At 46.3% G+C, this 17,994-nt stretch overlaps 1 protein-coding gene across 1 annotated transcript in view; it reads right to left on the reverse strand.

The window, feature by feature from the left end:
• Window positions 1-3,061: 3,061 nt before the first annotated feature.
• LOC112224773 (unconventional myosin-XV) overlaps window positions 3,062-17,994 on the reverse strand; it is a 31,805-nt gene continuing 16,872 nt past the window's right edge. Inside the window, exons 22-57 of the mRNA XM_042306302.1 lie at window positions 17,563-17,634; window positions 17,368-17,425; window positions 16,928-17,148; window positions 16,614-16,849; window positions 16,230-16,399; window positions 15,811-16,057; window positions 15,484-15,664; window positions 15,203-15,266; window positions 15,066-15,098; window positions 14,724-14,905; window positions 13,924-14,184; window positions 13,599-13,677; window positions 13,231-13,519; window positions 10,772-10,859; window positions 10,312-10,585; window positions 10,036-10,139; window positions 9,866-9,925; window positions 9,707-9,782; window positions 9,456-9,574; window positions 9,257-9,375; window positions 8,951-9,092; window positions 8,714-8,825; window positions 8,227-8,557; window positions 7,893-8,029; window positions 7,547-7,623; window positions 7,338-7,414; window positions 7,117-7,247; window positions 6,811-6,905; window positions 6,645-6,722; window positions 6,459-6,555; window positions 6,122-6,270; window positions 5,863-5,987; window positions 5,525-5,658; window positions 5,238-5,371; window positions 4,898-5,035; window positions 3,062-3,717 (exon numbers count right to left, since the gene is read on the reverse strand). Of these exons, the coding sequence (XP_042162236.1) occupies window positions 3,628-3,717; window positions 4,898-5,035; window positions 5,238-5,371; window positions 5,525-5,658; window positions 5,863-5,987; window positions 6,122-6,270; window positions 6,459-6,555; window positions 6,645-6,722; window positions 6,811-6,905; window positions 7,117-7,247; window positions 7,338-7,414; window positions 7,547-7,623; window positions 7,893-8,029; window positions 8,227-8,557; window positions 8,714-8,825; window positions 8,951-9,092; window positions 9,257-9,375; window positions 9,456-9,574; window positions 9,707-9,782; window positions 9,866-9,925; window positions 10,036-10,139; window positions 10,312-10,585; window positions 10,772-10,859; window positions 13,231-13,519; window positions 13,599-13,677; window positions 13,924-14,184; window positions 14,724-14,905; window positions 15,066-15,098; window positions 15,203-15,266; window positions 15,484-15,664; window positions 15,811-16,057; window positions 16,230-16,399; window positions 16,614-16,849; window positions 16,928-17,148; window positions 17,368-17,425; window positions 17,563-17,634 (4,980 nt within the window). The 3' untranslated portion in view covers window positions 3,062-3,627. The remainder of the gene's footprint in view (window positions 3,718-4,897; window positions 5,036-5,237; window positions 5,372-5,524; window positions 5,659-5,862; window positions 5,988-6,121; window positions 6,271-6,458; window positions 6,556-6,644; window positions 6,723-6,810; window positions 6,906-7,116; window positions 7,248-7,337; window positions 7,415-7,546; window positions 7,624-7,892; window positions 8,030-8,226; window positions 8,558-8,713; window positions 8,826-8,950; window positions 9,093-9,256; window positions 9,376-9,455; window positions 9,575-9,706; window positions 9,783-9,865; window positions 9,926-10,035; window positions 10,140-10,311; window positions 10,586-10,771; window positions 10,860-13,230; window positions 13,520-13,598; window positions 13,678-13,923; window positions 14,185-14,723; window positions 14,906-15,065; window positions 15,099-15,202; window positions 15,267-15,483; window positions 15,665-15,810; window positions 16,058-16,229; window positions 16,400-16,613; window positions 16,850-16,927; window positions 17,149-17,367; window positions 17,426-17,562; window positions 17,635-17,994) is intronic.

Genomic DNA, 17,994 nt, shown 5'->3' on the forward strand with positions numbered 1-17,994 from the left:
CACATCCTTTAGTGGCGAGTTGCCGCCACCAACTGGACGAGGGTAAACATTTCTCCAAAGAGTAATTCCATTACGGGGAGGGAAAAATAACATGAATCTACACAAACGAACAAAAAATAAATTGCCCATTCCTTCAGTCATTCGAGAACCCAACTACCCTGCTCAGGCTTTAGGGCTTGAGAGGGTGGGACCGCATGACACAGTACTCCATGTAGCTCTTCAGATGTGAAATCTTTTAATCCCAGAAATATTTCAGCCGCAGAAACAATGATGTCATGTCTATCTTTCTTGACTTATTTTCCGCGTGCGCAGTGCCATTTACCACCATCGCTATAAAAGACAGAGTCCACTTTCTTCACATGAACAATTGCTGGGTCCACTGGTGATTCACCGGACTTTCAAAGATACTCCTTCTTTCTATCCTGTTGACAGCCTCTGCATTGGAGACTCACCACTGCCCTGATTTTAGCAACCTCATTCTCTTATACCCTACTCGGGCATTCCAAGAATGTCATCTCATGTTCTTCACCACAGTTACAACCCTTTGCTTCTTGGCCATTATTTTGTGCTACACAGTCGGGATCTCCTTCAAAGTGATCTTTCCTACACGTCCCACATCCACATCGTGGCTTCTTTCTTCTGCAGACACATACTACATGTCAGCGCTGACACTGCAAAAGACTGGATACAAAAGCTCAGACAAGGTAGTACACATATCCCATCTGCACTCGGGTCAGGAGGGACACCATATCAAACAGCAAAAGGTACAGACAAACTGTTCTCTTTCCTGTCGTCAACAAAACCATTCATCCTACAAGCATCAGCCACTCCAGGAGTATTCTTCAGTATATCAATGTCAAGTTCTTCTGAGACTCCAGAAACGACTCCCTTGACAGGTGACCTTCTCCGTAACCCAAAGCACGGCACGGCATAATCTTCAAATCGAGTGAGACCCACCGTACTCTTTTTCTGAGCAGCAGAAACATAAAGCAATTCAAATAAGTCCACTCCTCGTGATCTTCATCAACTTCACTCTATCTAAACCTTTCCCCACCGTCTTGAATATTTCCAACGGATTCAACAAGTCGGGCCCCAACGTTCCCAGAAAATGTACTCCTACCAGATATGAAGGGCTATTATCAACACAAGACATTTCCTTTCCCATCTTTCGGACAAAAAGTCCATTCATCTTCATTTCCACCACCATCCGATTCAAGTTCCTCTTCTGCTTCCAGCTTCCTCTACCTTGATTGCGTCGCCGTGCTCATAGCTCTTCATTTGATCAATACGACACCTACCCTCCACTATCTCTCTGTATGTAATCTTTTTTTTTTACAGGTGAGTAATACTGGGTAGTGGGTTGACAGATGAAAAGCCTTAAAACAATAAATCCAGATGTATGTACAGAGCCTTCAGAAAGTATTCATACCCCTTGACTTATTCCACATTCTATTACAGCCAGAAGTCATAAAGGATTATGATTTTTACACAATACCCTATAACGACAAAGTGAGGACATGTTTTTTTTTAGAAATTTCAGCAAATTTATTGAAAATGCAATACAGAAATGTCTAATTTACATAAGTATTCTACACCCGAGTCAATACTTTGTAGGCACACCTTTGGCAGCAATAACAGCTGTGATTCGTTCTGGGTAAGTCTCTAAGAGCTTTCCACACCTGGATTGTGCAACATTTGCCCATTATTCATTTCAAAATTCTTCAAGCTCTGTCATATTGGTTGTTGATCATTGCTCGACAAACATTTTCAGATCTTGCCATAAATGTTCAGGTAGACTGAAGTAAAAAATGACTTGGCCATTCAGGAACACGTGGTTGAATCTGTGTTTGAAATTCTCTGCTTGACTGAGAGACCTTACAGATAATTATTTGTGTGGAGTACTGAGATAAGTCGTTCCAAAATCATGTAAAACACTGTTATTGCACACCGAGTGAGTCCATGCGATGTATTTGACTAAAACACATTTTTACTCCTGAACTTATTTAGGCTTGACATAAAAGGACTCAAGACGTTTCAGTTTCTCATTTCTATAAATTTGTACACTATAAAAAATATAAATATATATAATTCCACTTTGACATTATGGGGTATTGGGTGTAGGCCAGTGACACAAAATGTGCATTTAATCCATTTTTAATTCTGTGTGTAACACAACAAAATGTGGAAAAGTCAAGCCTAACTATTGTGTACAAAGTAAAACTTCCTAACGTGAAAGAAACGTCTGCTAGAAAAACACTAATGAGCTTCTTTTTTTTTAAAGAGTGAGGACGGAAAACAACGGCACATCTAACAAATATGTATGCCCTCGTCATCCAGGGCCTCAATCAACTCATCCAGGGCCTCAATCAACTCATCCAGGGCCTCAATCAACTCATCCAGGCTGATGGCTGAATAGAATACAGTAGAATTAAATTATCAAAATTACGTTTACAGCCTTGTATTGGCGACACACTCACAAGACTAAACATCACAAGTCTCAGAACAAAGTTCAAGTCAGGGCTGGATGATCACAGTACAAGGCAGAGTAACTGCAACACTAGGTAACCAACTGACAAGGAAACTATAGGTTTCGTAACTTTAAATTAGGGCAATGCATGTTTTGTAATGGTTTCTCTGCAGTCCTCACAATTCTTACAAATATCCTGTTGGACTCCTCAGCTGTATCAGTCAAGTCAGAACGAGAAAGGACAGTCCGTGGTTTTCTAAAGTTAAGTAAGTAGCCTTGCAAAGTTAAGTAAGTAGCCCTGCTCCTATGAGCTTGATGTACAAGTACACCCCCTGGACAGGAAGCTAGTCTATTGTAGAGCCTTAACTCCAATCTATTTCATTAATTCTGAGTGCCAAGCAGAAGTGCACCGGGTCCGTTTTTTACAGTGTTTGGTATGACAGCTGGCGAACAAACTCCTAACTTTCCAATCTCAAGGCATACAATCAAACCACAAGGCAACTGAGTGGTTTTGTAGGCCTATCAGATTAAACACAGCTGGAAACCAGTACCTCTTTATGACAGTTTTTCCATTAGCAATAAACCAACCACATATAATTGAAACTGCCTTATTCAGCAATACTTTTTAATAGTTATACACAAAGTAAACAAGAACAGTTTCATCCATCTACAAAATAATTTGATTTAAATTACAAAAATATTTACTACAAAGAAACACATTGATAAATCGGTTATATAAAGATATATTGCACGGAAACCTAACACGTACAAAGCAATGTTCAAATTTGGACATTCATTGGTATTCAAAGGCTGTGATGTTTTTTTTAAATAATGAAATGTTTTAGATAAAAATCTGAAGGCATTGATTTGTTTTGATATTTATCAGTGCAGGTCCACTTATCAATAGGCTCCCTCTCTGAGTGCGTGTTTGTTGGGAAATTCAGAAAATGAAACCTGTAGTGGATAGAATTCATTTCTCAACCATTTTCATCAATCAATCACCAACTGGAGTATCACTGACACAGGAGAAGGAATGGTAGATGTGGAAAGTGATTCGCTTTCATTGCGTATATGAATCAATGATTGACAGTTGTAGAACTTGTTTCCTATCCAACTGCAGGTGTGTGTGTGTGCGTGCGTGTGTGTGTGTGTGTGTGTGTCTAGGGGTTGCGGCTGGAGACAGAGCTATTGATGGGTGGTCTCACCAGCTCCTCCATGATGACAGCAATGATGTGGCACAGCTTCTTGGCCTGTAGGGCAGAGCACACACACATTAATGGAATCCACACTTTATCAAGGAAGGTACTGTACTAAATGATCTGTACTGTACTAAATGATCTGTACTGTACTAAATGATCTGTGCTGTACTAAATGATCTGTGCTGTACTAAATGATCTGTACTGTACTAAATGATCTGTACTGTACTAAATGAAGGTATTGTACTAAATGATCTGTACTGTACTAAATGATCTGTACTGTACTAAATGAATGTACTGTACTGTAGTGTTGTCCTTTGAACAATTCACTTCATTTGAATACAATTTGAATAGAATATTTCCATTTCCATCAGTTGACTATTGAGGAAGTTGCTTTGGCTAAAGGTATCAAGCGTAGCCAGGGGCATCATGCACCTCAGAATCTGAGGGGGCACAAAGTGTGTGAGGGTGGCTAGGGGGTGGTCCGGGGGGGGCTAGGCCCCCTGTCTGTAAATTGGATAAATTAGCATTTTTCAAACACCTGAATCTAGAGCCATAATCATTATGCTTAAGTCTACGTGAAAAATCAGTTTATTTTTCTGCTTATCTAAGCATTCCTATTGAGCTGTCTGTATCCACCTGACTGGTGGTTATCCTTTTTCAGAAACTGAATATGCTTCTCTGCATCTCTGCTAAAATCTGCGTAAAATATTGAAAGGATTGTCTTATTCAGTACATCTAGTAATTGCTTGCTAAGATAATTAGACAAAGCTACATACTCTCATTTGATTGATAGCCTAAAATGGCTTTTTGGTAGCTAGTTAATGAGGTTGGGAACCTATTTAGGCTAGCTAAAGCCAACTCAATAAAACCGTTACTAGTATTACAGAGAAACAATATATTTTGTATTTTATTTTTTGAAACAGGACAAATCTGAGGGAGCATGTGCTCCCTTATGGGCATGATGCCACAGAGTAGCCAAGCACGGTTTAAGTGTCTCCGTAAAATCTTATCTACCAGGTAGCATGTGTGTGTAATGTGTATTGCCCTTAGTGACCATGTCCCTTTCAAGGTGTAACCATACACTTTACGGACACTAAAGAACAAACCCTTCCACCAGTGGTCACCAACCTTTGTTCCTGGAAAGCTACGGTGTGTTCAGCAAATTGTTCTAGTTCTACACAAAACCGAGGGTTGGTGGCCCCGTCGTTCACTGCTGTGTATTGTACTTCACCTGTTTGAGGTGGATGGTGATGGTTTTTAGTCCTGGGTTGCCGTACTTGATCTCCACTCCAGGCACCTTCTTGTCTTTCTTGGGTTTAACTGAGCGCAGTGACTGCACTTCCACCAATGGGATCATGAATGCCCGCTCCTGAACAACACAGGAAAATTATAATAAAGAATTAACAATAGCAGACTATTGTTAATTGTTACTATCTATAAAAGCCATAGATCCATATAGTCAGTCAAGATCGATCATTTCACCAATATTTTGGGAAACACGGTGCCTGCATTTCCTATGTTTGGGGTGTCCCTCCCTACATAAATGGTGTTGTTGGGTGTAAATGCGGTACCTGCATATTGGGATGGCAGAACAGCACTCCTTCTTGGTTGACAGCCACCAGGCAGGGCGAGGGGCAGCTGCGATGGCTGACCTTCTGAGCCAGGAAGATATTAGAACCGAACAGAGGCAGGGAGCTCAGGCTCTCTGAGGGTAGAGAGAGCAAATCAATCAATACAATTCTATTCATACAGCAGTATAGATACGGTATCTATAATGCATTATCTAGCTACAAACACATTTATCACAAAATTCTTCCCAGCAAGCAAGGCAAAAAATGTAATTGTGTGCGTGCCTCACCGAGGAAGCGTGCCTTGGCGTCGCGGGGGCTGAGGGAGCGCATGGAGGTTATCTCTCTGAGGGAGATGGTGTGGATCTGCTCCAGGTTGGTGCTGCCCCCTTCCTGTTGGGGGAGGTACCCCTTCAGTTCTAGCCTGACGGCGACAAAAGAGAGAGACAACTATCAGAAACTATATCACACTTAACATAGGACAGAGAGAATAATCGCTTTTGTCCGGTCTGAAAACAACAGTGTGGCTCACAGTGAGAGCTGCTGAGTGAGACACTGGGGCAGGTGCTGCAGAGTGCGGGGGCTAAAGGCTAGGGGTTAGGGTATAGGGGTTAAGGGTAGTACTCACACAGAAGGCTCTTGAGTGAGGCCCTGTGCCAGGTGCTGCAGGACAGCCAGCTCTGCCGTCTGCTGGACGACAGCGGCACCACTGCCTGGCAGGATCAGTTTGCCATCCAGGTAGTCACCCAGGACCTGCACGCAACAGACAGAGAGGGCCAGATGAGATTCATTCATTACAGGGACAGAAGGGCTGTCACCAGGGCCTGACGTAATGCAAAGTGGTTTCAGTGGTTATAACAGAACTCTAGGGGTCATTACTATGGTACCTGTTGGAAGTGGAACTCCAGGTAGAGGTCGTTGTCGAAGTGAAGTGGGTGTGTCCATATGACGCGGTGGAAGGACAAGACGATGGAGCCGTCGTCCAATAGGAAGTCAAACAGGTACTCATCTGAGTGGAGAGGCCGCACCATCCCATCTGATGTAGGAGAGGAAGAAGAGAGGTTGTGATAAGGAAGGGATGAAAAGAGATGAGAGCCATAGAAAACTAGGATTTCCTTAGTTTTGCTGTCACACAATTAATATAAACTTTTTGTGCATTGTAGGTAAAGTGTTTTGGGGAGTCATTTGGGTTAATAGATAGAGCATGTCTGTATGTCCACCTACCCTTGTCCCGAATGGCATGGATAGAAAACTCCTTGACTTCTGACGGGTCCTGGATGCCCATCTCTGTACACAGCTCTTCCACCACCTCTAGAGCCACCTGGGCACACAGAGTCAATCTTTATCATAATGGTAATTAAAGGGAGGAGGGGAAGAGGAGAGAAGTAAAGGGAAGGAGACTTGACTTACGCTGAAGCTGCGTATCTTACAGATGAACTCCACTCCGCCTGGCAGCTTGATGGGGAACCGACGAGATTGTCTGCCGGCCTGCAGAGAACAGACACACAGCGACAGCTGTACCGCTTATCTTACATAATAACACAATTTCCACACTTATGTGGAATCCCTGCCTTACCAGTATGGCTTCCATCTCTGCGTGAGAGGGGACGTGTCTGCGACCACCGTGGATCAGAGTCCCGAACATGCTCTCCTTACAGTTTTGAGACAGCTCTGAGATAGAGGATAGACACATACATCATTGCATTAGATACAGAAAAGCTCTGGGGTAACAGACACAGACACATGTTTGAAGGGATCTCCTCTGGGGCATCGCCAATGTGTGAGGGGTGCAGGGCTGTACCTTAGTAGGGGTGTGTTGGTCTTGGCTGATGTCTCGTAGGTGGCGTGTGACAGTAGGTGTTCAGAGTGCGCGTGTGCGTACCTTGGTAGAGGTGTGTGGGGTCTTGGCTGATGTTTTGTAGATGACATGTGATGTAGGGGTTCAGAGTGCCAGAGCAGGGGAAGAACCCTGCTACCAGGTTCAACAGAAGCCAACCCCGGGTACATCTCTCTCTGTATAACGCATGCGCACACAAGTTAGGAATTGACCCTCTGTACACTACTCGCAGGTAAAGGTTCGTACACAATCTGCCAGCTACTCACTTGTGCGTGTTGTTTGTGATCTGTTTGATCACCTGGCAGTAAATCTCATCTCTCAGAAACTCTTTCTCCTTCCCTAACTGAACACACAAACACAATGGGACAGACATGACTCCATGTTTCCATTCAAGCAGCTGGTATCCTCATTGAGAGTGTAAGGTGAGCGACGGTGTTTGCGTGTGAGCTGTGGGTGTGCAACGGGAGAGGCTCACCATCAAGATATGGCTGACACAGTCTCCCTCAGACGTGTGCCTCCCAAGAGGCTGGTCTCCCATGAACTGCATCACACCTTCAGAGAGCGAAAGAGAAGTGGGAAAGGGGAATAATGAGATGAAAGAGGTGCAATGCACACTTCAATAGTGTGCGTCACAGGAGGTTGATGGCACCTTAATCGGGGAGGATAAGTGGAATGGGATCAAGTACATAAAACAGATAGTTTCCATGTGTTTGATACCGTTCCATTCACTCCGTTCCAGCCATTATTATGAGCCGTCCTCCCCTCAGCAGCCTCCACTGGTGTGCGTGTGTGTGTGTGTGTGTGTGTGTGTTTGGACTCACTCAGGAAGGCCTGGACAGCCAGGCCATTGAGCTCAGGATCATTGTACAGGATGAGGGATTCCTGAATAGGAACCTCTGTGTACTGAAGCACCTCTGAGAAGTTTATACCTCCATTAAGCAGACCTTTACCCTCCATTCTGTGATAGAGAGACAAAGGGAGAAAGACGAAGGAGGGGGGATTATGAAAGAGGGCGCGAGATGGAGCAAGGAAGAGAGAGTCCGAGAGAAAGTACATAAGGAGAAAGAGAGGTAAGTATATGTCGTTATGGAAGAGTTATTACACTCAAGAAAATATAGGATTGCATACATCATATAACCTTGTTACCCCTCTCACCTGGTGGCAGTGTCTCTGAAGTATTTCATGGCAAACGCTGTCATCCGGAATGTCTGGGCGTCACTCATCTCACTGCCCTGGACAGATACTTGGATGGAACGAGCTGACCCCAGCATGGAGCTCCCTTGGCTGGGCTGTGCTGAGCCAGTGTGGGGAGTGGACCTGGGAGCTGGGGGTCTAGTGGCAGCGGGCGGCTTGGGGGCTCTCATGCTCTTCCTCCTCTCGTCGAGGCGGTCAAGGTGGACGTGGTGGTAGTCAGGAGGGGCAGACGGCTGAGTGACGTCGATGGGGAAGAGGCCGGAGCGCCCCCCGATGGAACCGAAACACCAACCTGAGAAATAAGGAGAGAGCAGGATTAGGACTGTCACACACACACACACACACAAACACACACACACACACACACAGCGAGAGAGAGAGAGAGAGCGGGGAAAGAGAGACAGAGACAAAGAGAAGGAGAGGTCTAAGGTCAGTGTGATGACCTCACCTGGCTGGAGGCCGTCAATGGGCAGCAGTTTGATGACGTCACCCTTGCGGAAGCTGAGCAGGCTCTTGTCGTCGGTCACAAAGCTCTTCAGGGCAATCACATGATCTGAGCCCTGAGAAGGTTTGACAGGATGTTACACACAACAAAGATACTATCTACACAGTAAGATTTAGTGTACCAAAAATCACGTGTACAATCATTTGTACGATATAAGATGAGGAAGAGGCGGGTGGTTACATTGATGAGTTCTTGGTGGAACAGGCTGACCATGGCAGTGATCTGTGGAGCCCTGTTGCTCTGCAGCTGTAGCTGCTCTCCCTTTAGACTGAATTCCACGATGTCGGCAGACCGCAGTTCCACCGACAGCAGCTCTGCATAGCTACACAGAGAAAGACACAGCACACACCGGGAGAACATATACGGACACGCACGCACGCACACACACACACGCACACACACACACTATATGTGTATTCCCACTCAATAATTCAAAAAGGCTAAAGGTCCTCTAATTCCGGTGTTGTGGATGAAGAATAGGCACACCTGTAGCTCCGTAGCAGGCGCAGGTGTTTGGGGTTTATGCCTGATGCTCTGGCCACCTTCATCAGTCGAATCCCACGATGAGACACGCCCAACAGCTGGGTGTCTCCGCTGGTACCACCCTACCTCACACACAGGGGAGATGAGTGTGTGTCTGTCAGCCTTGCTGTCTGTCAGAGAGAGAGAGAGAAAGCTAACTCACTTTGACAGGGAAGAGTCGTGTGAAGTAGTTTTCCCAGTTGTCCCTGGCAGCCATCACTATCCTCTTCTTCATAGTGTCGTCCTGAAGCGAGCTGATACTGGTGCCCACGTGGAAACTGGCTGGAGAAAGAGGGGGGAGAGAGGGGAAGAACATGAGGAAAGAGCGGGATGGAGGACGGGAACACTCATTTTTTAACCTGGACTCGCCAACTGACTCACCTGGTTAAAAAAAAAAAAGACAAATAAACTCACCTAGTAGGTCTTTCATTTTTCTCCGGTCCTCTCTGGTGATCCTCACACAGGTGTCAGAGTACGTGTCTCTCATGATCTGAAAGGATTTAGAGTAATAGACTGTGTGACATGTGTAAGCCAGTGAAGAAAAATGGCCACGGGGAAATAACCAGAACTGACCTGCTCACAAAGGAGGTTGAGGATGTAGGGGTGGTTGAACCCCTCTCTGGGGTAAAACACCTGAACACAGAGGGAATTATAAGGACTGACTTATAATGCTGAACACACAACACGTGTAGAACAATACAAGACGATTCCAACGTTCTCTTCGACCTGCCGCTCCAGCTCACCTCCTTGCGTAGGAACAGTTTGCCAGGCATGGCAGAGTTGGAGAAGTAGACGCTGGCAGAGAACCTGTGGAGCTGGGAGCGAACACTCTCCTCCCCAGACAGATCTATGGAGGACAAACAAACAACAATGAGTTACTTTACTTCTCTGTGGAGGTATTACTGTAGTGTATGAGTTATGATCGTGTATCTGAGGCTACGGCTGGACAGGCAGTGTGTACACAGACATGTGTACCTTTACTGTATATTTCCACCTGCATTTCAGGTAGTTGGACTTACTGAGTGTGGGGGCAGCCTTGGCGGGAGGGTCTGGCAAGCTTTCAAAGATGGCTGGGGGATAAGGAGGGGTGGACTTGGGTGGAGCAGGCGGAAGGTTCTTGGAACGACCCTGCGTGCCAAAGAGGTCGGCCAGGGAGCGCTGTTTCTGCTTCATGCTGTTGGAGATTGAGCGAGGCCCTCTGGTGGAGGGAGGAGAGGATTGCCACGCTGGATTGCCAGGCTGTCTCTGACGGGGGGGCTCCCTCTGGATGGGGGGAGGAGGGGCCCACTTTCTCTGGAGGGGATGAGAGGAGAGAGGAAGCGAGAGAAGTGTAGGACTAGAGCCTTTAGTTATGAATGAACCCATCAGTAAGTGATTGCCAAGACTATTCTTCTGCGTACAATATTCCTAGTCTGTCCGCCAAATCAATATTTCTAGTTTGCGTTCCTGGCCCTTTGTTAACCCCAGCCAAACTCTAACCTGCTGTTGTACAGGTCCTTTATTCATGAGGATCGCCAAGGCCTCCTCTTTAGGATCATTCTTCTTTACAAACGACCGGGCTGGAACCCTGGAGAGGAGCAAGACAGAGGAAGTTGATGGTATATGGTACATAGAGGAAGTTGATGGTATATGGCACCTAGAGGAAGTTGATGGTATGTGGTACCTAGAGGAAGTTAATGGTACAGTGCCTTGCGAAAGTATTCGGCCCCCTTGAACTTTGCGACCTTTTGCCACATTTCAGGCTTCAAACATAAAGATATAAAACTGTATTTTTTGTGAAGAATCAACAACAAGTGGGACACAATCATGAAGTGGAACGACATTTATTGGATATTTCAAACTTTTTTAACAAATCAAAAACTGAAAAATTGGGCGTGCAAAATTATTCAGCCCCCTTAAGTTAATACTTTGTAGCGCCACCTTTTGCTGTGATTACAGCTGTAAGTCGCTTGGGTATGTCTCTATCAGTTTTGCACATCGAGAGACTGACATTTTTTCCCATTCCTCCTTGCAAAACAGCTCGAGCTCAGTGAGGTTGGATGGAGAGCATTTGTGAACAGCAGTTTTCAGTTCTTTCCACAGATTCTCGATTGGATTCAGGTCTGGACTTTGACTTGGCCATTCTAACACCTGGATATGTTTATTTTTGAACCATTCCATTGTAGATTTTGCTTTATGTTTTGGATCATTGTCTTGTTGGAAGACAAATCTCCGTCCCAGTCTCAGGTCTTTTGCAGACTCCATCAGGTTTTCTTCCAGAATGGTCCTGTATTTGGCTCCATCCATCTTCCCATCAATTTTAACCATCTTCCCTGTCCCTGCTGAAGAAAAGCAGGCCCAAACCATGATGCTGCCACCACCATGTTTGACAGTGGGGATGGTGTGTTCAGGGTGATGGCTGTGTTGCTTTTACGCCAAACATAACGTTTTGCATTGTTGCCAAAAAGTTCAATTTTGGTTTCATCTGACCAGAGCACCTTCTTCCACATGTTTGGTGTGTCTCCCAGGTGGCTTGTGGCAAACTTTAAACAGCACTTTTTATGGATATCTTTAAGAAATGGCTTTCTTCTTGCCACTCTTCCATAAAGGCCAGATTTGTGCAATATACGACTGATTGTTGTCCTATGGACAGAGTCTCCCACCTCAGCTGTAGATCTCTGCAGTTCATCCTGAGTGATCATGGGCCTCTTGGCTGCATCTCTGATCAGTCTTCTCCTTGTATGAGCTGAAAGTTTAGAGGGACGGCCAGGTCTTGGTAGATTTGCAGTGGTCTGATACTCCTTCCATTTCATTATTATCGCTTGCACAGTGCTCCTTGGGATGTTTAAAGCTTGGGAAATCTTTTTGTATCCAAATCCGGCTTTAAACTTCTTCACAACAGTATCTCGGACCTGCCTGGTGTGTTCCTTGTTCTTCATGATGCTCTCTGCGCTTTTCAACCTCTGAGACTTCACAGTGCAGGTGCATTTATACAGAGACTTGATTACACACAGGTGGATTGTATTTATCATCATTAGTCATTTAGGTCAACATTGGATCATTCAGAGATCCTCACTGAACTTCTGGAGAGAGTTTGCTGCACTGAAAGTAAAGAGGCTGAATAATTTTGCACGCCCAATTTTTCAGTTTTTGATTTGTTCAAAAAGTTTGAAATATCCAATAAATGTCGTTCCACTTCATGATTGTGTCCCACTTGTTGTTGATTCTTCACAAAAAAATACAGTTTTATATCTTTATGTTTGAAGCCTGAAATGTGGCAAAAGGTCGCAAAGTTCAAGGGGGCCGAATACTTTCGCAAGGCACTGTATGTGGTACATAGAGGAAGTTGATGGTATATGGCACCTAGAGGAAGTTGATGGCATGTGGCACATAGAGGAAGTTGATGGTATATGGTATCTAGAGGAAGTTGATGGTATGTGGTACATAGAGGAAGTTGATGGTATATGGCACCTAGAGGAAGTTGATGGTATGTAGTACATAGAGGAAGTTGATGGTATGTGGTACATAGAGGAAGTTGATGGTATATGGCACCTAGAGGAAGTTGATGGTATGTGGTACATAGAGGAAGCTGATGGTATGTGGTACATAGAGGAAGTTGATGGTATATGGCACCTAGAGGAAGTTGATGGTATGTGGTACATAGAGGAAGTTGATGGTATATGGTACATAGAGGAAGTTGATGGTATGTGGTACATAGAGGAAGTTGATGGTATGTGGTACATATAGGGAGTTGATGGTGTGTGGTACATAAAGGAAGTTGATGGTATGTGGTACATAGAGGAAGTTGATGGTATGTGGTACATAGAGGAAGTTGATGGTATGTGGTACATAGAGGAAGTTGATGGTATGTGGTACATAGAGGAAGTTGATGGTATATGGTACATAGATGGTACAAGACCCAATAGAGAGAAATTAGATGGATCCACTGTCCCACTGACCTGACGGGCTCGAAGGGTCTGGGGTCACTGGCGGGGCGGTTCTGGTATTGTTTGATGATGTCACGGATGCTGGTGGTGGGCGGGGGCGGGGAGGCAGGGGGCTGGGGGTATGGGTCTCTGGCAGGAGGAGAGGGGGAGGTTGCAAAGTCCTGGGGGCTGGGGGTGGAGAGGGGGTGCGGGGCCGGGTCTGTTTGGGGGGGCTGCTGGGAGCAGGGCGAGGCTTTAACGGTTTGGCTGCTGGCTTGGGCTGAGAACCTGACAGAGTGAATGACAGCACAGGCAGATGGGTCTTAAACAAGACAATACTCTCAACATCAGCTTCTCAGATGCTGATTAGGTATCTGGAAGGTTTATTCAGCTCTACTCACCAATCTTCTGGAAAAACTCTCTCTTCACCTTGAAAGACTCACGCTGGTCTGGACTGGCAAAGTCCACATCCCTCTCCGGCTGGAAAATCAGATGTACACATAAAACATGATACAGGTAAGTTAGCGTTTCACTGTTAGTCTACACCTGTTGTTTACGAAGCATGTGACAAATACACATTTGAGTCTGTTTGCAAGTTAATGTTGTTTAATGGGTTTCTTTTGTAATTAAGTGACACATTTTTGGCTAAGTACATAAAGGACATTAATCAAGCAGAGCAGCAAATAAACAATTCTGTCACACCCCTCCCTCCCTCACACCTCAGGTATATGGTGCTGTGGCTGTGTTTTCATCTGGCTGGGTGTGCATAGCGGTGGTGGGGTGGGGGGATTTGTGTGGAGTGGGGGTGGGGGGGGGTGATGGGGCGCGGGGGGGTGTGGCGGTTCGGTTAGCCTGGCGTCTCTGCTCCTGTCTCTGCTGCTGCTGCTCCTGTCTCTGCTGCTGCTGTCTTTGCTGCTGCTGTCTCTGCTGCTGCTCCTGAGCCTGCTGCTGGGACATGGTCATGGCTTGCATTGTCATCTGCTGGGCCTAGAAGGGGAGAGTGAGAGGAGAGAGAGAGAGAGAGAGAGAGAGAGAGAGAAGAGAGAGAAGAGAGAGAAGAGAGAGAGAGAGAGAGAGAGAGAGAGAGAGAGAGAGAGAGAGAGAGAGAGAGAGAGAGAGAAGAGAGAGAGAGAGAGAGAGAGAGAGAGAGAGAAGAGAGAGAGAGAGAGAGAGAGAGAGAGAGAAGAGAGAGAAGAGAGAGAGAGAGAGAGAGAGAGAGAGAGAGAGAGAGAGAGAGAGAGAGAGAGAGAAGAGAGAGAAGAGAGAGAGAGAGAGAGAGAGAGAGAGAGAGAGAGAGAGAGAGAGAGAGAGAGAGAGAGAGAAGAGAGAAGAGAGAGAGAGAGAAAGAGTGAAAGAGAGAGAGAGAAAGAGGGATGGAGAGAGAGGATGGGCAGTCACTAGGTGGTCATGTTAGAACAGAAGCGGCAATATCATAAGAACTGTTGAACAAGGAAAGGGTTACGGTGGGTTTGTTTTCCCTGGCATGTGGGTTCCCAGTTTTCCCCCCAGTGTCTCCCAGTCCTTACCATGAGCAGGGCCTGTTGGTTGATGAAAGCCTGCTGCTGTGCTGCCATCTGCTGGGAGTCCACGGCAGGTGCAGCTGGCTGGGGCATCATCATGGTTGGCATCATAGGCATGGGGGCAGATGGCATCATACTTGGCATCATCTGAGCCCCGTAGCCTTGCATGGCAGGGTTCATCGGCATTCCTGAGAGACCAAAAAAATATGGGACATTTTGGAATTGTAGGAAGAAAAGTGGGAAAATAGTGCACGATAGAGAAAAATAAATGACTTGATCATAGTTGAGGAAAAATATTTAAAAGCATGATTAGAATGTTTGTGTTATTACATTGTTCCCCTCACTCACCCATAGAATAACCTGGCATTGTCATTGGGACACCTGCAACACAGGTATTGTATTTAACATTAAAATGAAAACCCATTGCCCCAATAACGAGAGAAACGGAGAGATGAGGGAGACAGAGCAAGCGAGAGATACAGTACCTGCTCCATACATCCCTCCTCCTCCTCTCATCCTCCTGTTCAAAATGGCCATACGCTCCCTGTCCTAAACACACACACACAACAGCAGAACGTTTTGTTACGCAATCTACACGTCACATACAGTAATACGATCCACAAAACTGTAGTTACCTAATCCCCAGCCTTGCCTTGTAACCAAGACAAAGGAACAGAAGACACAATCCAACCAGTAACAGATAATCACAGGTAAATATACAGTTACAGAGCACATCCTATTAGATATAACATTGAATGGTGCTGACCCCTGGTCCCTGGTCCAGCACTGGGTCAAAGAGGTCATCCAGATAAGCATCCATCTGACGACCACGAGAACCCTCTGACGGCTGGTAGTCTCCGCCGTCCCAGTGGGCCTCCTGCTGGGGGAGACCAGGGGCCTGCATGGAGGGGGCCGGGGGGATGAACCCATCTAGATCTGTTATCATCCTAATGGCGAGAGAGAGGGAGGGTGAAGTTGGGGTCCTGTGTGTGTGTGTACAGTGTGTACAGTGTGTGTGGGTACAGTGTGTGTGTGTACAGTGTGTGTGTGCAATGTGTACGTGCATCTCTGTGTGTGTGCCCGCCGGCCTCACCGGTTTCCCTCGTTGTTGAACAGGTAGTCAGTGGGTGTGTGTGCGGTCCCCAGTGTAGTATCAGTCTCTCCTCCAGCCAACAGGTCCATGACAAAGTCACATCCAGGCAGGTCAGACCAGCCCTCATCAGCCAGCAGAGACACAGACCAGCCCCGAGGAGCCTCACCTAACCCTCTGAAGTGGAGCAGCCACGAGGCCAGCTGCTCTCCTGTGGTCCAGGACTCTACCTCAGCTGTAATCTTCTCCTCTGGAAGAGAGAGAAAGCGAGGGAATAAAACGGACATCCCTGGTGCTGCAAACAGCAACCACTCCGGCCAGGTGAAATATCATGATAACACCGAGCAAATGGAACCACAACGTCAGAAAGGCAACGTGACAAGCATGACACAGAGATGACTTTATACACCCCTTTCTCTCACCGTTGAAGGTGTGTACGTCCAGAACCATCTTTCCTCTCCTCTGATTGGCTGTCCACTCAAGCTGGGAGGGCGGGTGGAGGCGGGAGGTGGGGGAGGGTAGGTGGTGGGAGGTGAGGAGTTTGTGCTGGCACAGAGAACGATATTCACCTGGACCCTTGTCAGACACATACCTGTCCACAAGTGAGACAGAGAAACACAGACTTACATACCTGCACATGTCAGACAAAACCAACTAACCAAATATGGTCGACAAAGAGAGGACATATTTTTATGGTAGCTAAAACTAAAAAGTTTAATAAATATAATAATTTCAATTCCTACACAATTTGCTAATGTGATTGCTGGGTGGTACACAAAACTGATTTTGCCCACTAAGCTACGTACTTGAGCAAGGATTTGTCAAGGGCTGGGGAAGGGGTGAAGGCACTGAGGCAGCAGGCTAGTAACAACCAGCCCCGTAGGGACCCCTCCTCTGACTCCCTGCCCCAGGTGGTGTAAGCTATCTGGGCTAGGATCTCATCCCTCAGGGGGGGTCTGGTAAGGCCCTGCTCCACAATGTAGTTCCCCAACATCTGCTCCTGCCAGCCACTCAGATCACTGTCCCCTGCAAAGCGCAGGATCTGGAGAGAGAGACACAAGGGTTAAAGAGATGAGATATTGTGTGTGTGTGTGTTTGTGTGTGTGTGTGTGGAACTGACCAGTTTGTAGATCTCCAGAGCGATGCAAGCGTCTTCAGGCTCCAGATAGGTCAGAGGTCGCAGGAGGGAGTAGCCCTGCGGCTGACACCAGCCATCCTTCAGCGTAGTGTTGGCGTATCGTGAGAAGGGGTAGCTGTCTATATCGAGGGGCAGGGTGAGGGCGTGTCCTGCTTTCACCTGTGGAGGCGCCACCTCTGTTACCCCAGAGCCATGCTGCCGCCCTGGTGCAAGGACACATAACTACAGTCACACACAGAGAAAAGACCCCAGAGAACAATGGCAGTCCTGGGTCCAATCCAGCAACAGCCCACCCTTTACCTGCAACTGCTGTGTTTACACATCAAAATATGAGCATTATTATCGACATCATTTTTGTTGTTGTTGCCAATACCAGATGCCCTCAACCCATCTCCACCAATCCCAGCGCTGCTCACACTCACCTGCTGCGCTGCGTAGTCTGGCCGACAGCTCAGCTGGGATCTCCAACATTCCCACATCCTGGAAAAGGCAGGGAATTATCAGGAAGAAATACTTTATTGGACCAGAGGCTCCTTTTAAACATATGGCTTTGATTTCTATATCTACTAATACCTTTTAATTGGAATAGATTTCGTACAGGTGTAGTGACCTCTTACCATTCCTGTGGAGGTGTGATCTTCAGTCTCAGTGTTGGGTTTCACCGTGCTCCTCTCGTTCCTCTCTTGTTCCTGAGAGCAAACACACAGGTTCGACTGAGTTCAGCCCTGAGCTATCTGCATCTCATCTTATCTGAACTCGTTTTCATACAATCAGGACATGCAGAGCACTGACGTGGAGTGAGGACCCCTCCTTTCAATAACACAAGAAACAAAGAGACTACACATGATCACAGACCTGTTAAACCTTTACACAAAGGAATCTGAAGTTCATTTAATCCCATTCAATTAAATCTTTAAGCCTTTCTCAAGTATTGAATAGACCTTCCACTGTTTCTCTAAAAGTGTTTCTCCTGTACCTGTGCTCAGGTGTTGTCGTCCTACCTGCTCAGGCCAGGTATGTCAAGGTCTGTCAGGTTAACAGCCCGAGAG

Source organism: Oncorhynchus tshawytscha, linkage group LG25 (genome assembly GCF_018296145.1).
Source record: "Oncorhynchus tshawytscha isolate Ot180627B linkage group LG25, Otsh_v2.0, whole genome shotgun sequence".
In the NCBI taxonomy this organism is placed as follows: Eukaryota; Metazoa; Chordata; class Actinopteri; order Salmoniformes; family Salmonidae; genus Oncorhynchus; species Oncorhynchus tshawytscha.